The 23,109-nt window shown below is 46.5% G+C and overlaps 2 protein-coding genes across 2 annotated transcripts; one reads left to right on the forward strand and one right to left on the reverse strand.

Moving 5' to 3' along the window:
* Positions 1–231: 231 nt before the first annotated feature.
* Positions 232–18,883, reverse strand: LOC131271596 (T-box transcription factor TBX5). Its single transcript, XM_058273082.1, has 8 exons — positions 18,649–18,883; positions 12,238–13,054; positions 11,647–11,803; positions 11,409–11,564; positions 9,792–9,859; positions 2,162–2,229; positions 513–1,124; positions 232–458 (listed from the first exon to the last, which is right to left on the reverse strand). The coding sequence occupies exons 1-8, from the start codon at positions 18,881–18,883 to the stop codon at positions 232–234; spliced, it is 2,340 nt and encodes a 779-aa protein (XP_058129065.1).
* On the forward strand, positions 5,156–7,282 carry LOC131271597 (hexamerin-1.1-like). The gene has a single exon (XM_058273083.1). The coding sequence runs from the start codon at positions 5,156–5,158 to the stop codon at positions 7,280–7,282; it is 2,127 nt and encodes a 708-aa protein (XP_058129066.1).
* Positions 18,884–23,109: the final 4,226 nt, after the last annotated feature.

Below are 23,109 nucleotides of genomic sequence, written 5' to 3' on the forward strand. Positions count from 1 at the left end.
TTGTTATATTACAGTAATGTTTATTTTCAAAATTTTTATTCGTTAATCGATGTACTTAATAAATATTCGTGACAATTTCCCCCAAACCCCTCTCGATTTCTTCCGTTTAATACCTTTTTCCTTACTTCCATCCTGTGCTTCGTCGTGTCCGCACTACAACTCCTTCCAATGACATCCTCAAAGTACAATTTATTTACAAACGGCCATCCTTTGATGGGGTGTGTGTAATTCTTACGGATACCAGGCGTGTTCCGGTCGGTCGCGGCAAGCGATGGCCCTCGCTCCGTGCGCCATGGCATGGTGGTGGCTTGTGGCGACCATTCCGGTTCCGGTGGCGTAGAATCCTTGGTAGTGGCCGGTGTAGGTTGGGGCGCCGGGAGGGGTGAGGGTGCTCGGGACAGCTGCCGGGGGAGGAGGAGGAGATCCGGAAAGTTGTTTGTACTTGTCGGCGAAAGAGGAAGCGGAGGCGGACGAAGAAGAGGTGCCCGAAGAGGAACCCGGTGGGGCCGGATGATGGCCCATGTAGGGCGCGGGGCTCGTCCCGAGCGGGTTGTGGTGGTGGTGATGGTGATGGTGGTGGTAGATTGGACCGAATCCACTCGCATCCGACGCGTACGGTTGGCCGAGCATGTTGCTTCCGGTGGTGGAACCCGAGGGGGTGGTGCCGTTGACGTGGTGGTGAGGGGAAAGACCGTACGGAGAAAGCGAGGAGGTGCCGCCGGAGGATGACGCTGGTGAGTTGAGCGGCGAATGGTGGCCCGGAACGAGTGAAGTTAATCCACTTCCGGTCAGCAGCCCCGAGGAGGGCACGCCTTGCTGGTGTTGGTGCAGATGCCCTTGCTGCTGTGCGTGAGGGTGGTGCGACGTTTGGTGGTGGTGGTGCAGGAGGTGGTGGTGTTGGCTTTCCGCCGACCCATTGCTCCCCCCGGAGGCTCCCGGAGGCTGATGGAGATGCTGCAGGTGGTGCTGGAGGTGGTGTAGCGAGGACTGGTGCGGGGGCTGGTGCAGCGACAAGACGGAGGCGGTGGTAGTGGGGGCGCTCAACGAGGACGAGGATGCGCACGATGTCCGGGGTGATGACGAAGCGGCGCCACCCGATGTCAGGGAAGTCATTTCACCATCCTCTGCAAGGGAAAAGGGGGGCAGAACAGAAGAGGGAAAGGAAGGCAGGAACGGCAAGTCGGTTAGTGTTGGTGTGAATGCAATTTGTGTTGAAAGGATCTTAAGTGGAGATGATCATGAAACCGGCGACATGAATGAATGAAACGAGAAAATGCACCAGACTGCAGCTTGCTCTCTCGGAAACCCGTTTGCCCGGTTTTAAGACTGCAATAAAAGTTGAAGCAATAAAAGTGCATCGTGGAAATGCCATTAAATGAAATGCACTACTTTTATGTGCAAGTTCAATCGAAACTGTGCAACGCAAAATGTAGAAGACAGCCCCAAGAATTCGCAACAAGCAGATTGCAAAGTTGATGTTTTTGGTTGGTTGCAAAGTCCACCATATGCAGGTTCGACTGTTCCTCAAGAGATACACGAAACCTCCGCTCTCTCGAGGCGTCAATTGGCACGTGCCCTCCCATCGCCTCCACCACCGAAAGCCGGTGACAAACGTCGTTTTGCTGCTCGGCGGCAAATTCTTAACACACCAAACCACAAAAAATAAACCCACAAGAGGTGTGAAGTAAAATGTGCACCATCTTTTCATCACTCGATGGAGTAATGGTCCGTACGAGCTGGCCGGGCTGTATTTCGTTGCATCCTTAGCTTTCTCTTCGGGGGATTTTCCTTTTTCTCCGGTGCTCTTTTGTTGTTCTCCTCCCAACCCACATGAGTTTCCCGTCTTGGAAGAAGTTGGAAGGAATAAAACCACGCCAGTTTTTACAACAACATCGCGAACGAACGAAACGAAACTGAAATAATTTTCCCCGTAGGAAACGATGCATCGACTGATGCGCATTCGGAGAGCAATAAAAATTGTCTCAAGTATGTTATGTTTGTGCGGAAATTTTTCCCTCCTGTCGACGCGCTCGCAATCGAGCCCGAGGACGAGCCGTGTATTTATAGGTAGTTCGTTCGTTCGTTTGTGAGGAAGCTGACTCGGGGAGGGATGGGAACGAAACAATAAGTATGCTTTCCATTACATTACGCGCCGACTTACTCTTGTAGCTGGAACTACGCTCATTTTTCAACCGATCGCCTATGGCCGGTGCTGATCGCTCCTGGGAGCTGCAATTGGGAAGAAAAAGATGGGAAAACAAAAGCGTAAGAAGAGCATTTTAATGCAACAGATGCACGAAGTACGATTATTATTTGTTAGGTTAGTTGGTTGCGGTTTCATAGATAATTAGTTCGGCTGATTTGGTATGATAATATTTATTTCACGGGCTTCTATTCTATAAATATTATGACTACTTCGTTTTTCAATTTTGATGTTGCTTTAAACATGATATTTTATTCCCAATTAGTAAAATAATAATTATTCTTTTCAACACCATTTCAATGGTTTCGATCGTTAATCGCAAGAATTATTATAGCAAGTAGTCTATTGATTAAAAGCGTGTTAAAGCTTCAAGCTATAGTTAGAAAAAAGCAATTAGTTGCTTAGAAACAGCCATTAGTTGCTTCATTTTATAGTTTTTGGTTCTGATGTTTACGTTAATAAAATTAGTTTGAATTTGGTGATTTAAGTGTCTTCCACTAAACTTTAGATTGACTTAAGCAAAACTTGACTATAACACAACAAAAAAGAGAACTTGGTGTTTTTAATTTTCTAGTTTCTGTCAATCTTATTTACTCATGGTTAAAATTCGGAGTCTGATCCTCTTAACATATGATGTTGCTCTTCATTCAAACTTCAAATTCATGTTTGAACGGCCTTTTTTCATGTTCTCCAATACCAAGTTAACAAACCATCTTCAAACGAACAATCACGATGAAATACGGCCAATATCGAACACGACCGGACGGATGCATCGTCTCTTTCGATTGATTGTAAAAGGCAAAACAACAAACACACATCGTCGAATGCGTCCATTTGGCGTGAAGATTTCCTCTCATGCTCACAACCCCTCTGGCGTCCATGCCGAACGCCGTTATCTCGTCTCAGACAGTCTGGCTAGCGCCGTGTGGAGCTTATCTGCCGAATGGAGCTGATTTTTGTTCGAAAAATAAATTCATCGCCCTGCCGTTGTTTACCGAAATCTTCGTCGGTCATTGCCTGGTGTAATGATGGTAGCTGTAAGTTCTTTCCTGAGGTGCCGTAGCAGCGCTTCAATTGATTCAATATGACCCGGTATCACTTCAATTCCGTTTATGCGAACGACGTGTTAGGCGAGCGCCAATCGATCGACGCTTTCCAAAACGTCCCAATGGGTCGCATGATCTTCCCGACGAACAATATGCGCCTCGTCCATGCACGCTGGATCGCAATCGAGAGCTCCGGATAGCATGGCCCTGATGTCTGACCAAAGCGAATCGAGTTCGCTCTTCTTGGGCAACCCCCGAAACGGGGCTTCGTCCATTTTTGGGGGAAAAAACGAGATCGTTGAAAATTATCTTATGGTGGTGAGTCCGCGATCGGATAGGCCATCGGTAAACAAACGATAGAACGAATTATGATTTATGGTTTGTTTAAAATGCTCACCCACGTACCGCCTACCACAGCCTGCACCGGAGTATCTTGTCTTCCATTAAAATACCTCCAATTTCGTGTGTTTTCCGAAAAGATGCTCCGATAAACCAGTAACCAAGTTCTTTTTGCTGCAGCCCACCTCTCTTATTAAACCCCTTTTTCCCGTCTCTGCCTACTGCGGTTCGTTCGGAAATGACGTTTGAAGATTGCAATATGTTTCCCACGAGAGCCTGACGAGGAATACAAAGGAGGCAAACCATTCTCTGCGCGGAGTCATTACTGGGAAAAAAGTGTAGAATTTCCCGAAAGCAGCATATTTCCCAAAACGCACGTGGTCTTTTCGGGAGGGCGCGAGATCGGAGGTTTTCCAGCGGAGGGTCGCGTGTTGACCAGCTGAGGCGAATCATAACTTATGGATTGTTTAAAATCCTCCCAACACTCGCGATGTACCTCTGCGCCCCTTGGATTCGTTCTGCCGAGCGTTCAGCGTTCCGGCGTTGTTTACTACTCCAAAACACTTCGCCTTCGCCTATAGTAGCAGGGCAAGAGGTGCGAGGTACCGGTGAATTAGGTGAAGGTATCTTGCTAATGGTTGCTGTTAATTTGTTTGAAATCTGTCAACCGCAATCAACCGTGATTAGCAACAGGCTTAGCATTCGATAGTTTCGAGATGTCTTTCGGACAAAATACGAGCCAGAGAATTTATTAGGTGCAAGTGAGGAGTTCCCTGACGGCAGGCAGGTGAGTTATAATGTTCGATTGCATGTTGTACTCTACGGTGGATGGTAAACACATCTCTGGAAGGAAGGAAAAGCAGGTATATCCTATTCCATTCTGGTGATTTCTATGCGATCAGGTGAAGTTAAACACATTATCGAAGAGAAAAAAGCAATCGAGTTTAAAATATTGCAACTTTCACATCAACATTCATGTTCTGCAAATTGCTTCGTCGATCAAACGATGCCAGACGATAATAATAAAAATGTAAAGGAAATGTCGTTGTTATTCAAGAAAATGACATATCTTGTTTGAGACGGTATATTCCAACAACATCGGAAAGTTAGATCCTCAACAGACGATCGTTTATGATACGAATGTAAGAGAACAAGCTCTAATTATTTTGAACCGTACTCTTGTGCTGATGTTTGGTCTTTTATTAATACCTGCAACGACTCGTGCATCTCCTGAAGCGATAGTAATGGTTCATTAGAGGGTATTCAACTCACCCCAACACTACTACGCGAAAGCGAACTAATCAAGACCTGGTAACACGCAACCGAAAGTACGAATGCAGCCAAAGGTGATAATGCATCCAAAAATGCAGCTGATTTGCTGAGCTACTGCTAGAGGTCATCTCTCGTGCGGGGTTCTAGAAGGCGGCGCTGGGGAGAATGCTGCGATAAACGGCGGGCCTACGTGGGAAGACCACTGGGACGTTATCAATGCAAATCCGCAGCCTTGGGTTGGCTATAAAAGAATGCACCGGGCGGAGGAGAAGGCATCAGTCTGACAGACGGAACGATGAGGACGCTAGCGGTGTTTGTTCTGGCGGCTACGTTGGCGCTCGCTTCGGCGGCGTTCGTGCCGAGCTCGAGCCAGGTGAAGTACGCCGAGAAGGATTTTCTACACAAGCAGGAGGATCTGCTGCTGCTGTTCCGCCATCTGTACGAGAAGGACTGGAACCCGCAGCTGGTGGCGTACGCCAAGAACTTCGCCTTCAAGGATAGCGCCGAGCTGTACAAGCACGAACCGACCGCACCGTTTGCAAAGAAGCTGTACGCGTACTACGAGCATGGTCTGCTTCCCAAGGGTGAAGTGTTCTCCGTGTACGACGAGGTGCACCGTGAGCAGGCCATCGCCCTGTTCAACGTGCTGTACCACGCCAAGGATTGGGAGACGTTCTACAAGGTGGCCGCCTGGGCTCGTTACCACGTCAACGAGGGTATGTTCGTGTACGCCCTGACCGTGGCTGTTACGCACCGACCTGATATGGCTGGGTATGTACTTCCGGCACCGTACGAGATCAGCCCGTACCACTTCATCAACACCGAAGTCGTGCAGAAGGCGCAGCAGTACAAGATGCAGGGCTACTTCGGCATGAAGAAGGTTGATGGCGTGTACACCGTCGTCATCCCGAGCAACTACACCGGGTGGTATGTGCATACCAACGCCGAGCAGAAGCTCTCTTACTTCACCGAGGATGTCGGACTGAACACCTACTACTACTACCTTCACACCGACTATCCGTTCTGGCTTGGAGGAGAGAAGTTTGGCCTACACAAGGACCGTCGCGGTGAGCTGTATCTGTTCGAGCACCAGCAGATCCTGGCCCGTTACTACCTGGAGCGCTTGTCGAACGAACTTGGCCACATTCCGGAGTTCTCGTATTTGGAACCGATCGCCACCGGTTACTACCCAGATCTGCAGTACTACAATGGACACAGCTTCCCGGCCCGTGACAACTACTACCATGTTGATCAGGAGGTGAACTTCCGTGCGATCCGTCAGGTTGTGGACTACGAGAAGCGTCTGCGTGACGTTATCGACCAGGGCTTCTTCGTACTGCCCGATGGCAAGACGGTGAACCTGAGCACTCCCGAGTCGGTTGATGTCCTCGGCAACCTGATCCAGGCGAACCCGGACAGCAGTGAGCACCGTTTCTACAAGTATGTCGCCATGTTTGCCCGCATCATCATGGGTGCGGCCATTGAGCCGGTGGATCCCCATCAGGCCATCCCGAGCGTACTCGAGCACTACGAATCGGCCATGCGTGATCCGGTGTTCTACCAGATCTACAAGCGCGTCGTAGGCTACTACTACCAGTTCAAGAACCACCTGCCAGCGTACACCTACGAGCAGCTGTACTTCCCGGGCGTGAAAGTCGAGGGTGTCGTTGTGGACAAACTGCAGACCTTCTTCGATCACTTCGACGTGGACATCACCAACGCCATCGACATCGAGCCGGAGCCGTACGTGGAAGGCAAGTACACCGGATTCGGCGAGATCGAGTATAAACCGGACCCGGTGGTCATCAAGGCGAGCACCGTGCGTCTCAACCACAAGCCGTTCACCTACAATATCAGTCTGACCGCGGAGAAGCCTGGTAAGTCGGTGGTTCGTGTGTTCCTTGGCCCCAAGTACGACGAGTACGGTGGACTCTACACGCTCAACGCTAACCGCGAGAACTTCTACGAGCTGGACTACTTCGTGCAGGAGTTGACCGCTGGCAAGAATGTGGTCACGCGTAGCTCGGTCAGCTTCAACGGCTACGTCAAGGATCGCACCAGCTTCTACGAGCTGTACCGCAAGGTGATGGCCGGCTACAAGGGTGACGAGAAGTTCCCGCTCGACATGTCCGAGGCGCACTGTGGCTTCCCGAACCGCCTGATGTTGCCCAAGGGCAAGAAGGGTGGCATGCCGTTCCAGCTGTTCGTGGTCGTGTCGCCGTTCGTCGAACCCAAGGTGCCACTGTTCACCGGTTTCGATCCGGTGCTGTCGTGTGGCGTTGGATCCGGCGCCCGCTATATGGACGGCTACGCCCTCGGATACCCACTGGATCGTCCGGTCGACGAGAAGGTGTTCTACACCGTGCCGAACGTGTACTTCCAGGATGTCGTCATCTACCACAAGTCGCAGGGTGACCTGTAAAGTAAGGCTCTCCCATACTCAAATGTAAATAAAACATGAGGTCGATCGCGATAACGCGAAAAACATACCAGCAACGACACACGGAAATGGGCCTCTTACACACTATTGGCTTTCCGAAATGTTCCCTCTACCCTCTGCTCGAGCGGGTGCTCGATTGTGATTGCGTGGTGTTTTTTGACCACCACGATCTTTCGATCATTTTCATTCCCTACCTCTCGACCCTGCCCTGCCGGTTTCCGCTTGTGTTCTCAAGGTTTTTCTCACTCAAAATTTGTTTACTCGATTTACCCTAAATTGGAGCAATCACCCAACGGAAAGAAAAGAGGCAAGGGATTTTTCCAACAACCTCCTCTTTTCGGGGGAAAATGATACACTTCGATACCCCTACGCACACACACCCACACTCACAAAGCGACCGCGCGTTCGATGGGCGGAAAAAAGTTTGATGCAATGATTAGGAGTGTTTATTTATGCTTCCAATAAAATATCGATGAAAGCCGCACTTGCCGTTTGCCGTTCGATCGTCTTTCTGCGGTTTCACTAACATGAGCCTTTTTCTTTTCTACCAGATCAGCCACATCTGGATGGCTGGGACGCATTTTCGTTCCCCATCATTAAAACGTGTCTGGCTTCGGGAGATCATATTGGGGGTGTGTTGATTGTTTTCGAAAAAAGCAAAACGATGTTCTTATGAATTTGGATACATTTAATCCCGGTGAAACCATCCTTCCCGAGCAGCATTAATCGAAGAGATTGGCGTTACATCATCGGTTAACTATAGTAACGTATTCTCGATCAAGAAACGTTACTATGGTTATCCCTTCGAATAATGCTTTAGGGGTATTTTTTTATAGAAAGAGTCGTAGAGTACGATTGGTTCATTTTCCAATACCAAACCAAACATTAACTTGGAAGTAATTGATTGATCCACAATTTCGTTACTCATCCGAAGTATCCAATAGGTACGGTCACACGAGACGAACCTTTGATGGCGAACCTTTCGCACACTATTACAAACGAATGCCAAAAAAAGGTTCGCCGAACCTTATAGCGTTCACACGTAACGAATCTTTGATGTAGTTTCATTGATAGTTGGTAAGAATAAATCAAAGTAAGCATTGTAAACAAATGGGGAAATCGAACGGAACGTCAAAAAGGTTCGCGGCAAAGGTTCGTGCTATCCACCAAAATCGGTGAACCTTTTCTGCTCGAAAAAGGTTCGCGAACTCTGCTCGATTCACTAACACATTCAAGAAAAGGTTCGCCGAGCGTCCAAATTCGAGCAGGGTTCGTCTCGTGTGACCGTACCTAATCGCATTCCTCAACTTCCACCAGCAAGATGGATTACCTAAACAAGTACGGGAGTTACGGAGACTGGATCATAAACCGGGAGCTCAGTGCTAGGTTGAGGTTGGGAAAATAAACATACGATAATCATTCGATTTAACGGTATCATTTGGAATAAATTTTGTTTTCCACCGTTCAGCCAGATCAGTTCGGAACGTGAAAAATGCTCTTGGACGTACTTCTTCTTTTACTTTTGGCAATAGAATTGAAGTGTAACGCCGGTTCGGTATGGTAGGAAGAGGATGGTACCATTTAGTAACCTTGTAAATGATGTAGTTTTTCGGTTGCATGGCCTTTGTGCCATCCGAATAGTAATAGTGCTGGCCTTCCGGTTTCATTCACTAAATGTATTAAGGTTCGTCACCTTGCGGAAACCCCGGTTTGCTTCAGTAAATGATCTTCGCTGAAGATCGCCCACACCGAGTGATGCAGCCCAAGTTGTTAAGGGCTATTTAAATGCTAATCAACTTAACACCCTTGGTTGCGTGCACGATTTTGCTGACAGGTTTTGGGTGTCTCGGAAAAATCGGCCCGTAACATAATGAAGTCAACAGAGACCGATAATAAACGCATCGTCCGTGATCGTCTATAATCGAGGCCACGACAGTACGGTTTTGTGGACATAAATAAATTTAATGAAATTAAGACAAATAATAAACTGCACGGCCCTTTTCGCTCCCTCCGAGGGAAAACGGGCGCAAAATTATTTTCTTCACGGAAAACACCCCCCTGGGAAGGTGCTGTAGCTAGACTTCTAGCCTTCCGAAGTAACGAACGGCTAGATTTTCCCGGGGACGTGGGAATGTGATGACGTACCGGTGGCACTTTTATTGCTCACCCAAAGAAACTTCTACCCTGCGCGTGAGGTGCAGATCGGAGTGGCTGATGTTTGTTTTCTGTTTCCCATGAAAACAATAACAGAAACTCCTAACGTCACCGTGTGGAAGTGGAGGCGTTCCGGTAGAAGAAGTGGCTGGCGTTTGCCGTAAAGGGGGACATTGTCGTGAAGTGAAGAAGATATTCTGAAGCGCGACAGTAAGCTGACATCTTTGAATACAGGTGTTAATTTATAGGCTAGTTCTTTGATGAATGATTTCGTAGGCGGGAAAAATAACAATCATTAAGTACGATCTAGTATCAATAAATTGTGTCTGTTACTTACTCTTCGTTGGTTTCATTATCCCGGAAGCCTTTGGCGAACGGATTGCTGACGATTTTGAGCTGCGTAACCTGTGTGTGGAATGCAGAAAAGAACACACGAAATTAAATAATATCCACCCGTCTTTTTCTCGTTCTCGAAATTAGTAACATACTTTTCAATCTCCACAAACCCACAACAGCTTCATTCAACCGGGTGGCACTTATTTATTTGTGCGGTTGGAAACCAATTATGACACTCCTCAGGGTACGATTTCCCCTCTCAAAAAAGAAAGAAAGGAAATTTATCGCCCTGACATGAAATTTTGACTCCCATTTCCAACGCGTTCTTGTACGCCTTCTCTCTCGACGTTTGATGCACGCACCAAACAATCCACTGCGACACTTTATAGCCCTCCTTCTCCTTCGTTTCACTTCAATATATCTTCTCTACTTTGTAATATCTGTCAAAATATTTAAACCCATTCATTACTTTTAATCGTTGAGGATTCTCGTCCGGATTGCTCCCGGCTACCGAATGCAGGTTTTAACTTTCGATTCGTTCTTCTTTCTTTCCCTCACGTTGTGACACGACGAACTCACCAAACCACAAGGGTTTGGTCTTCGCGGTTGCGCTTGTTTTCCGGCGCGATCTCTCGGCGTACAGGTTTTTATGATTTAGGCGTGTTTTAGAATTTACGATCACGATGATCACGGACCCGGTTTAACATGCCGCGGGTAGAACCGTTCCCAGTACACCCTCTGGGAACATTCGTCGGTGATTTACTGATCGTTTGCAATGCTACAAAGTTTTATAACCGAATAAACGCAGGATGATTGCGTGGCGTTCGCATGTTTTGCGCGCGAACGAGCTAATTTGAATTGTCAGGGTCTCCGTAATGAATGGGAGTAGCTATTTTTTTTCTATCTGCTGCAGAAATGGTTGCTGTATTGGTATGCAAGTAAACATCAATATTTTGCCTGGCCGTTCAAACTAAACTTAATAATAAACATCAATATTTGGATTATTTTATCTTTGAATTGACCGTTAATATAGAGTGTCTTTTTAACATTTGCATTTATTGGGATATAACTTTGATTCAATTTTTAACTTTACAAGTGAAGCCGAAGTATTTTCCTTCCAAACAAAAACAACACTATGCTTATGCTCCAGACCGAGTGACGTCCGTTCGGCCTTCGGGACCTCCTGAGCCGCCCAGTCTGTTCCGCGATGCAACAGTGTTTCACATCAATAATTACTCGATCATGCGCCACTCCGAGGCCTTCCTCTACGCAAACCTGTGGTGTTGGGAATCAACGAAAAAATGAAGGAGCACCAGGGCCAGGCGCAAAGATAAACATTAAACAGACCGATTCCCTAATCGTTTGTTTGCTCCAGCGTAATGGGAAAAGGAAGCTGGAATGCTTCCCAGTGTGCCGCACAGTGCCCTGGAATCTCCGCACGGTTGGAGCGTAAACATTCGCGCATGGCCATATGAATATACTACCGAGGGTCTTCGCTCCGCTGAGGCTGCACCCATATGAGCCCCTTTGGCACGCTGCGACATACTGAGACAAACCCGCGTGTTTATGCGCTAGAACGAGTACCCTGTCGGTGATCCTGCCGACTTGGAGTACCTACCCGCTGGTTCTGGTAGGCCGTGACGGCCGTGAAGGAGGTCTCCGGGAAGACGAACGTCCGGTGCGTTTGGCTATCCTTTTCGTCCTTAACACCGTTACGCGTGTAGTAGCAGACGTGCAGCCGTGGTTGATAGCGATGCATCGAGTTGAGGATGATCTGTTGGAGTTGGAGTAAACAACGTGCGCGTCACTTATCCACCGGCGGGTTTTATGTCCACACAAATATTCGCGTCACTTACGTGTCCGTTATCGTCTAGCTGGTTGTTGGTGAGCTTGAGCTTATCGAACGAAATTGTCTGCTTCATCCAGGTAGCGCCGGTGGCCGGAGAGTCGGGATGGACGCTGATGCGCGGCGGTGAGATGGGATCGGCTTTACCAGCTACGACCCAGCTCGAGCTGCAACATGGAAACGTTATCATTGATAAAGCAGGATAAATTTAACTCTGATCTATACTGAGTAAGATTACACAACATGCTGGTTATATTTGAATATCCAAAATTTTGAGGTTAGTCATCTCAGATATTTGTAACCCCTATATTTCAATCAAGCTCTTGCTGTTCGTTAGTTTTGTGGTTACTTCCAAATTAAATCTGATATACTTTGGCTTATATTCTAGCCTACAGTCAATGACCCAGTCGAAATGTTAACAGTTTCATGATGAAACCTATCCAGAACCGATATGTAATGAGGCACCGCCCAGCGATTATATCATAGCATCATGTGGTGATTAAAGGCGGGGTTAGTAATCCATGCCACATGCTCCCAACAACGAAGTGCATCCAGGGGGTGACGTTCGTTCCCAGTCCCCCTCCCCCAAGCGGCGCCTTACGTGTGGAACGCGTATCGATAGCGCTTATCGTCCAGCGGCACAAAGTCCATGATCATGAGGTACTCCGCCGCCAGGTCCAGTCCGACCACCTTCACCTGAAAGGTCGGAAACATGCGGCGGCCCGCCTTGGTGACTATCATCTCCGTGCCCTGCTCGTGGAACTTGTCCCACAAGTGCTTGCCCTCGAGGGTAACCACGGCCGATGCCAGCGACGCATGATAAGGCTTATCCGCCTCGGGCTGTCCCTTCTTGTTGTTGTTTCCGAGCGCCGCCGATGAGGGCGCCACGAGCGAGTGCTTCGTGGACGTCCTATGTCCGTTGCTACCATTTTGTATGATTGACTCTCTTCTACCACCACCGACACCACCACCACCACCACCACCGGTATCTTCATCACTTCCACCGACGTCCTCTTCGTCGGTCCTGGTGCACTCATCCTGATCCGTACCTGTCCGCTCATCGTTATCTTCCTCCGCAGGCGAACACTCATCCGCAGCATTACTGGTTACGACAGCCGTCCTCCTGGATCTGGTCACTCTGGATCTCGACTCGCCGGAGGCTCGTTGCTGTCCCTTCGCCTGGTTGCGCGATTCCAGCAGGTTTTTGTTGCTGCTGATCGTGTTGTTGTTGTTCAGTACGCCCAGATTGAGCCCGTTCAGTCCGTTGAGGGTCGCCGAACCCTGGACCGAGGCCTGCAGGCAGTGGTTACCGTTCTGCAATGGCGAGGCATTCTGGGACTCGCTGTCACAGCTGATACTGAGCTGTTCGACCTGCTCCAGCGGGTTGTACTGGCCCTTGTTGGCATTCTGGAGGCAAGCTGTACGAACGGCGAGAAAGAAACAAGAATTTAGGTGCTGTTGGTTAGTCGTCACTATTCTTAGAGGGCAAGTACATTCATGGGGGCAGGAATTTCTTGTGAGGCAAGCGATTCTTATCTTCTCGAGGTCGAGGCCAGTTGACGCTCGGATCAGTGGGGAATTAGATAAATAAAATGTTGGGGTAAAGTGTTCCATCCAACCGAAACCTTTTTGCGAAACGATTTTACGCATTCGGCCTGACTCAACCGCACACGGTTTAAAAATAACGATACCCACCTCCAGGAACTGCACATTACCCATTTATGACCCGACAAACATTTTCCGGATAAATCATAACGTTTTTTCGAAAGAGGTGGGGGACAAAGTGTTGCCGAAAAATCTCCTCAGCAATGTGCACGTGAGCACCTTTTACCAGGGGCCGTAAATTGTGCGCAAATCGAACAACGCGTCGGAACGGGTCTAGACGCAACCCCAAAAAGGCCCCCGCCGACGGAGGAAAAAAAGGGCAGGAATCGGGGGTCTGGTGGGAAACTTAAATAAAAGTGGAAAGAAAGCATGAGTCCCTCGTTGACGGAAAAGAACCCTCCCTCGACGTTTGGGTACGCGAAGGCGAAAAACTGCGCTCCAACATTAAGCAATCATCGAACATTTTTCACAGATCATAAAATTTTGACTCTTGAAAGCCATAAGTCGGCTTCCGCGATACGCGTCAAAAAAGCCGGTAGGAAAGAGCTGAACAGGGGCAGCGGGAAAAAATAAACCCACGAAAATCCCGTAATAGCTGGCCCGGTAATAATTTCTGCTTTGGCACACGAGGTAGCGGCTGAAGATGATCTTTCCGAGTATCGGGCTCGGAACCGGCGGAGACCTCAACGGCTCTACGGCGGCGAGGCAATTTTCGGCGCAATAGTTTATGGGTTTTCCCGGAATGTCGCTGCGCGCTTTTCGTGGGTCTTAAATTATTCTAAGAGTCTTGCACTTTTGCGGAAACATCGCGGAACACGGAACCATTCGGGAGCTTATGTAGGCGGCGTCTTTATTGTTTGGTTTGCAGAATTGTACAGCCGAAACATGTAGTGGGTTATTTTTGGAAGACAAAACAGACCACGAAATGCTAGTTAAAAAGTCAGAAAAATAAAATGATCTCATGTTAAATAACTAATCTGAGCTGTTGAACGAAGAAAATGTGTAAATTAAGATATTATAAAAATGGTTAAGTTGAAAACTGCTAATCTTTTATTGGTAGGTTCAAAATGCTGATTATTTTCTTTTCTTCTTTCTTTTTTTTCAAAGATTGGACACTAGATATAGATAAGATAAATTATGATTCGATTTCTAAGTTATGATTTCCCTTTACAAAATCATTATCACCCATCATTCGTTATATCTGAATCGTACTTCACACAGCTGACACAGATTTTCTTCGAATTATTTGATTTATTTCTGAAGAAATTATCATCATTAGAAAAGATAATATTTCAGTATTGAACATTCGCTTTTCCCTGACGATATTCTTGGTTTTCTTCAGTAAGTTTCCCACCCCGTCCAAAACACATGTTCTTATGCTGGGTTCAAACCAGCTTCTCCGTTCCTTTCAAAAGGTCTGGAACATAATACTGGAATGCAAACAATTTCATCGAATTAGTTGGGTACTGGCGCAGGGCGATCATCAATCAAACTGTTCGGGAAAGAATAGACCTCGTGACAAAGAAATGCTGGGTGCCTTTGAAGCTGTAGTTGGAAATGTCTTCAATTTCCATGCTCTTTTTCCCTGCTGTGTCAATGGTACCGATCGCAGCAGGTCTCGGAAGTGTTGCCTAGTAACCAAGCATCAAAGCAAGCACGCATCGCTTTGCGAATCGACCCAAAACACACACTCATAAATCTCGACGACGACGACGATGGTGACGGGTTGGCTTTTCCTTTTATTTTCATTGCTTTTTGTTGCCCCTTCCCAACGAGTGTCATGCACGGTGCAGTTTGCATCACGCCTCGATCGAAGTGTGAATGAAATGCGAACTCGTGCAACTCGATCGTGAATGACAACCCGCGCGCATGCAACCGATCCTCGGCCCCCTCCCCGGCCCTTTCACGTGCTCCCTGACTTGTGGCGGGTTTTCACTTTGAGTTTTCCAAATTGACAATTAGTTCTGCACGATTTATGTTCAAGTGTCGTTCGGTCGAGCGAATGCAATCATTTAAAATTAACAAGATATAAATCTCTTCCTCTTTCCATCCTGGGGATTGGTTTGCTGTTGATTGTTGAATATTATATAGGACTTATAAGTGAAACAATTAAGAACTAGTTAGAGCAAAACAGTATTACAAATTACGATTAGTACAGGTACCTGTAAACCGTTGAAAATAATTGAGCACTCGCTTGCAAAAGACTTATACTAAAAGAAGTATCTATAATTCTAGACTTATACTAAAAGAAGTATCTTCTTCTTCTTCTTGGCGTAACGACCTCTTGGTCATGCCTGCCTGTTAAGGGCTTACGAGACTTGTTTCCCTGTTGTACGTGGATAGTCAGTCCTCTCGTACAGGGGAGGGTCCGGTCTCGGTTGGGATTCGAACCAACGTCGTCGAGGTGGTGAGCCCCGGCGCTCATGGGCAGATTTTTCTAACCGGCGCTACCGCTCGGCTGTCGCGGACCCCCTAGAAGAAGCGGAGACTAAAAGAAGTATCTATCTTCTATTATAAAACATTTCCAACTATTCTTCCATTTTAGCCGAATATTCAATCTTTATAATGCACTATAAAGTCTCATAATATACAAGTAGTTTTTGTGGTTGAAAATGAAAGTGATAGCTACAAAGTGATACTCCATTGCTTCCTAAAATGGTGTATGAACTGCTGTAATAGGTTCCGGCTTCTTCATAATAACTATCGTCCAGACCTCTTACGATTTGTTGATTATTCTCTTAGCCAAAGGTTTCATCGCGGCGAGCAAATAAACGTGCAGTTTGTAGGTTTGGTGCGGAATTGAAACCTTCCGAGCGGAACACTCCTGAGCGCCAGGAGGACAGGTCGGCTTGGTTGATTATTTTCCTTGGTCTGCCTGGATCAATATTGATGCGCCCCCGGGGGTGGCAAGAAAAACGCTCCACATCATTCGGGCTACATTGTTTTCCCCCCAACTGCCGAAGATGATGACGTACACAGGCCCTCCAGGCCTTCCCTGGACGGATGGTGCGAGGCGCGTGCCTTGTGCCAAAAGATGTCAGCGTACCGATGATGGCGCAATTCAACCATCCCGTCCACCACCCCCGTGCCGGTGTTGATGATGTCCGAGGGCGAGTAAATGTTGTGTGTTATGGACACCTTTCAACACCGCGTCGTCCGGCGCAACCGGGAGCGCAACAAACGAGCGTGTAACGATTGCAATGCTCATCTTCGAGTCTGATTTGTGGCCAGAAACTCAGCAAAACGGTCATCCCTCGGTGGTCGACCGCCTGCCAAAGGTGGATGACCCTGCCTCAATGATCCGGCAGCGTTGAGCTGATCTCCACAGAAATCGCATCAAAATTGTTGCACTAAAGAACGAAGAACTTTTCTTCATTTTATTCAATTTTTTTTACATTTTGATTCTTTCTTTTGAAAATCGCTTCTGGATTCGGCTCTTGCAGATTCCAACTGTTTCGAAAACATAATTAAACGATTTTCCCGATCATCCAGCGATCTTCCAAGTTCGCAGCAAATTTCTTTTCCAGAACAACCCGATGCTGCGTTTTCACTTCGTTCTCCCGCGCGCTCTGGTTCGGGTTTTGGTAGGTCGAACCGGGGTCGTGTCGGGTCGCCTCATAATTTACAGTGTCATGTCCAAAGCAAATATTTATGTTGTAATTAGTTGTGTTGTTCCGTTGCCTCCGCGGGCTGCCCCGGGACTTTGTTATCGCCCTTTCTCTGTTCGTCTGCCGTCTGGAAGACGTTACTTCGATTCTTCGGTTCTGCTCTCCGGCGATCGTATTTCGTGCCGTGTCTTGCTAGCATAAGTACAGCATTGGTCGGACATTACTCTTTTTGGCTTTGTCGGGGATGAAAAGTAATGTACTCTTGGTACGTTTTTGTGTTTTAGGTTTATCTATTTCTCATAGAATGAGATGAAATGCCCTTTATGAGATTTTAGTATTAATTTTATTAATATTTCCATTAATGAACTCTTGAAAAAATTTCAAAGAAGGTTGCAGCAAAAAACTTTTCCCCCTTATGGGGTCTTTCTTGATCTCGATTGTTGAATTTTTGTTTTCACACGACGATACTGTTGGAAAACGGTAAACAAAGGCAAAGCAGGCTATAAGAACCCCTTGTCCAGTACATAGGTTAAATCCAAAGTCTCGATAAGCCAGTTATCATAAAAAAGTTATCAAAAAATTAATCAATTTCCCCGAAATTATGGATCGGACGGTCATCAATTCAGAGTTCTGGAAAATTTTAGCCAAACGTTTTTCAACAGTATTCAACAACGAAAAGGTAATCCCACCCGAAAAGTTGTTTTCCAATGGTCCAGTCTCTCTGAAGGAAATGGAAATGGAATATGGAAACAGACACATTTTATCCTGAAGTCACAACAGGATCTCTGGATATAAAGTTTGTAAACATGACCGATCGAGCGCGACGGAACAGGCCGAGACAACAAGGGTCAAATAAAACCGAAAAAAGGCAACCCTTTCGGACCCCCGGCATTCCGGCGCATACCCAAAGTTGACATCATAATTAATTCATACGCTAAATCATCGCCAACCGTCACCGCAGGGTTTTCCCGTGGCCGTTTTTCACCGCCGGCTTGATAAATCGTTCGCTTCTCGGGTGAGTTTTTCATTGGCATTCGTCTTCTCTTTTTTTCTGCGTTTTTTTAAATACGCTCTTGCTCTAATTAAGGAGATTATTAGATGTTAAGGGAACTAAACGCCGTGGGGAAATGTGGAAAAGGCACCCCACTCTGGCCCAAATGATGACTCTATTAATTAAATGCTGCAGCAAACGATGTTGCGCTGCTCGAAAGGAGAAAGAATCCTGATCGCTTCTGACGGTGGAATGTTGTGTTGGTCCTTTTCGCAATCCAACACGGTAGTGCGGTGTTACACGTCCATCATTTTTGCATATTTACATGACACTGTTGCATCACGGCTCAAGTTGGTGTATGGAACGGTGGTGTATAAACGATCTAATTAAAACCACTTAATCACAGCGTGACTTTGATTGGACTAGTTTGAACGTTTTTTGTTTTATAAAAGTGGTTTGAGAAAGTTGGGTGAAGACTAAATAATAAATGCTAGTATTGATATAGTTAACAGCAATTGGAATTATGGGATTTGTTATTACATTTGATAACTCATATCAACAATCAAATTTATCTAATTTTATTTTGTTCTTCTCTCTTTGGTTAACATAGTTCACAAAAGTTTGGGGAATCAATTATTTTCTCGTACTTCAACTCGGTAACTCAATTTTGAATGTGTCAATTGCGGTTTTATCGAAAATAAATTTAGATTAACTAAATGTTTCTTAGACACAATGGGGTGATACGCTCTTTACTAAAAATGAAACTATGTATAACATAGAAATGAATTCAATATATCCCTTTTATTACCTTCCATCGCCTTCATCGGGTTGGTGCCGTTCTTGTACGCCACCGGGTTCCAATAGTCGACCGTCGGCCCGTAGTGGTGCAGAAAGTCCGCCCCGTTCAGGTCGGCCGTCGTCGGAACCGTCCCGACCAGGCTCGAGAACGACTCGTGCAGCATCGCACCCGGCGGCCCACCGGACATGCCGACCATGCCGTCGCCGTGCCGGTGACCGTTGGAAAAATCCAGATGGTGCATCATGGTTCGATCGATGGAAAACGCACTTTCACTTCAGTTATTCAGCATCAACACATGCGCACACTTTCGTTAACACTATGCTCGTCAATTCGGCTTGCAGGATTCAAATGAAGGAAACACCACTTGAATATGAAACACTCAAAAATCATGTAAATTACTTAGACAAACTTGGTATTCGATCAACGAGACTCAGTTGTGGTACGGCTTTTCCGTTTGCTTGCTACGAAACAGCGTTTCCACAGACAATTTTCACACCTTCCACCATTTTCACTAATCGGCACCGTTCGCTGATAATTCACACCCCTTCATATCGCACTTCTTCTGTCACCAGCCGGCTCGCGACCAACGACAGACAAAGGTCGAGTGAAGCTTTATTCACACTCCCGCGGGGAGGAACCGGTTTCCTCTTTATTTTATTGCTTCGAGGACGTGCGCCTAAACAACAGTTTTCCCACCGGCAGAACGCCGTTGGCACTTGCGAAAAATTAGGAGATCTCGTGGTAGAAATAATCTCTTTTTCCAAAGAGCAAACGCTAGCTTTGTTTGTGCTTCGTCGTTTGACTCCAAAAACTACCTCCCAGGGTGCGTTATCCGGGCAAAGGTTTTTCCTTGTTTTTCCACTCCACCAGCAACCTCACCTCACCTAAAGAGCACAAGACACTGGCACGCAATACACAGCCGTCGTGGTGCGGCGCGATGGAAAATAATAATAATTAAACTTTCAACTGGCCGGGAAGATTTTCCGGCCGCGAAACGGTAGGGATCGTTCGGGAAATTGGCCGCAGCGCCGCGGGAAAGCGCCCGCCTGATGATGATCGCACAATAAAATTATAATAACCACCACTCGAGGCCCCGGGGAAAAATCGTCGGCTACCGTCGCGGAAAACTGGCCTCGGGAACTGGCGTGTTCGCGTGTGCGCGCGTTCGGGGGTTTTTCCTCGCGTTCGTACGGCGTCGAACTGCCGATCGGGATGCTGAAGCGATCGACTGCTAGCGCTTCTGTGGCATACCGTGTGTATGTAGGGGTAAGTGTGTGTGTGTGTGTGTGTGCTTCTTCGCTTGCTTCACTTGTGGACTCTTTCGCGCACGTCTTTAAAGAACATCCCTTTCGGGCACCAACCGAGCCGCGATCGTGCGAGGAAAACAGGCCGCTGTTGATTGGGAAAGATGCTGCGAGTTTTCTTCTCTTCACGATGCACTACGCAGATGCTAGAAGAAAGAAGATGGCATTTCCAAACATTGGTGCCTTTCTTCTTCATTCGCACACACACACGCGATAGATGAGAGATCGTCTCGATGCCACCGAGGAATCAGTGGAAAAGGATTGTGGTGGAGCTGGGAAAAGTCGATCGTAGGAACAGCGAAAGAGAGCTGTTTACGCCTCTAGTTTGATTATAGTTTACCTCAAAGGAGAATTGCAGATTCAAAAGTCGTTACGCCACCGGTTGGTGAAAGTGAAACTTTCTTATTTATCGGAACAAAACATTCTTGACCAACTGGAAACCGACATTGGTGGATATTTTTGTAAATAAATATTCTCTGCACAATGGTAATTAAAAATTTAACTTCAGATAAATCTGAAGAACTCTGTTTGATCAAAAAGGAAATAATGGTTTGGACATGATGTGGGGAATCTTTTATTTATCTACACTAGCCGAGCCAGATATTCCCTAAGTCTTTTCCTCAACGAATTCGAATTGAGAATCAATTCCCAAAACACGCTAAAGTGGGTGGAAATTTTAGTCCTGTTAAAGACTTTTTCCATGAAACGCTTAGGGTAAATTTGACCCTAGAGACCGGTTCTTTTATTTCAACTAAGAAAATCAGATTAGTCTAGGCCGATAACTGAACTATTATAACTATTTTCGCTCGGTTTTCCGTAATGCAGTGCCCGCAGAGAAAAATAAAAAAATGATTGGGGTTTTCCTACCAAGTAATAAAAATAAGGCTTTCGAATCGTAAAATAAAAAAGTGTATTTTTATTTATTTGAACAATGATTAGTTTTTAAATAATATTAAATAAACTGTAAGTAAAATAAAATCTCTGTACGAAAGAACACTACTTCAAGTGTCAGGTTGGTGCTTCCTTAGCTTTGGGCACCATTTTCCTTTCTCTCAGGGAGATCTTTTTGGCGACTCGTTAGCGTTCCGCCAGCCAAAGGTCGCCCGTCGAGGCCCGTCGGGTATCTCTAGATAAAATTAGTATACACTTCGCTTGCCACCGTATGACCCGAGGTTGAAATGACTGACTGATTGATTGATTGATTGATCGAACCCTGCCGCAGCTTTCCTTCGTGTTTGGTTTTGGTGGTTGATGGGAAAATTCTAAGGTCATATCTGATGGGTTTTTTGAAACTATTTTTTCTCGCATCCACCGGACGATCATCATCAATTTTGAGTGAAGTTCAGATAAATCATAAACGCACTGGCACTGGCTTTACCTTGCCCGACGTTAGCTAGCAAAAGTGTAAACGAAGGAAGATCTCAATTTCACTAATTACTTAACTTCCAGGGGAATCAAGTCAAGATGTGGGTCTTGGAAGGATAACTACAAAACCATAAAAATTAAGAAACCAGTAGTAGCAATGTATTTTAATTTGGTTGAGTTCGATCTTTAACCTGAACAAAATGCAATATTTTCCGAGATAAAAAGACTCCTTAATTAGAGAAATTTTTTTACTATGTACTTTATTTATTTGCCAGTTTTCCTTTAAATATTATAAATATTATAAACTACTTATAATATTTATATAAAATGTGGTTAAGTAAGTTCTCCTTTGCTTAGAAACCTTAAACCTTTTCTACGAACCTCTAGAGGAGGGTTGGAAAATTGTTTATCAGTCCTCCGATGGAACCTCTTTCTGGCATAAATAAACCGACACCGATCAAGCAGTGTCCACATCCGGAACTGTAGTACCACATGCTGGAACCTAAACGGTCAGAGTACTGCCCTCTGCTATATCTGGTGCTCGTTGAGTAGTTTTCAGAAAGTCCCCTTGAGAGCATCACGGAGTCATCACAGAAATTCCCTTAACATGAACATATTGGGCAGCTTCCAATGATTTAGCCTCTGAACTCTTAAATTACTAGGACAATCTGGACAAAAAGTGCAAGACTTATCTCGGGGAGTTGAACTCGTAGCTTAATACGACTAATTACATCACATTACTTACACCGGCTGCATTACATGCAGCTGCCTTCGTAAAGGTCGAAAAGTGGAGACTATTGGACGTCTGGCGTCCAAACCAAACCGGGATCGGTGGAAACTACGGCGTAGGCAAGCGATACGAAAATACATGCACCGAAAAGCGGCGGGTTTCTTGCATTCCCGCCAGCCACCGGTTCCCCGGGAACGGTCCGAGCTCGGGCCGGGTTTGCGTCGTGGCGTGGAAATGAAAAGTGTGAAAATACGCCATCTTTCGTCAGCTCGCACACTCGAAGGCAGTTCCTGTGACGTAGCCGAAGAGCTGTGCGCTTGTTCTTCGGGCCGAAACTCGGGGCTGCCTTTGGAGTCGTCGCTTTGGAGTGATGTCGAAAGACGGGCAGACGGGCCGTAGAAAAAGGGCACATCAGAAATGTAAACTTCTCCCCGCTCCGCACCGTTTGGCCTCCGTCCGCCAACTAACCAAACGGGGTCCGCTGAGCTCACTGAAGTTCACCGGTATTCGGATCGAAAGTTACGATACGGTAGCACCGATTTTCGATGTGTCACAGTGATAAACAACGCGGCCGTTACCAAAACTGGCTCGTTTTCCGGCCTGCTCGCGTACAGCCAAGTGCCCGCGGGTTAGTTAGTTTATCGTTTGATTTGTGAAGTGTTTTCCCGGGCTGGTTTATCTTAAGACAGAGTGCCGCTTCTGGTGGTCGGCGGCTTTTTTGGGAAACGCGTCCTCTGGAAACCAACCTGAGACCGAAGATTTACGGTACACCGTTTGGAGCGGGTTCTTTTTCCCAAAACGATGAATAATAAAAAGAGGTACCGAAAAGGTAGTTAAAGGTTGTAGTAGGAAATTTAACAAAAATCAGTGACCGAATTCGTGGATCAACCACTCCCAGAGTGTGTCTTGAGTGTATGTGAGTTTATTTGAACACGACTTTAATTTCCTTGCGAAAAAAGTGCTCAAAAATCCCCTCAATTGATCAACATTGCTTTTGACCTGATGAGAGTCTTTCGTAATGGTTGTTTTCGAATTGTTGGATAATTGCATGCTGCATGGACGTTTCCTCAG

This window comes from Anopheles coustani, chromosome 3, assembly GCF_943734705.1.
Source record: "Anopheles coustani chromosome 3, idAnoCousDA_361_x.2, whole genome shotgun sequence".
NCBI lineage: Eukaryota > Metazoa > Arthropoda > Insecta > Diptera > Culicidae > Anopheles > Anopheles coustani.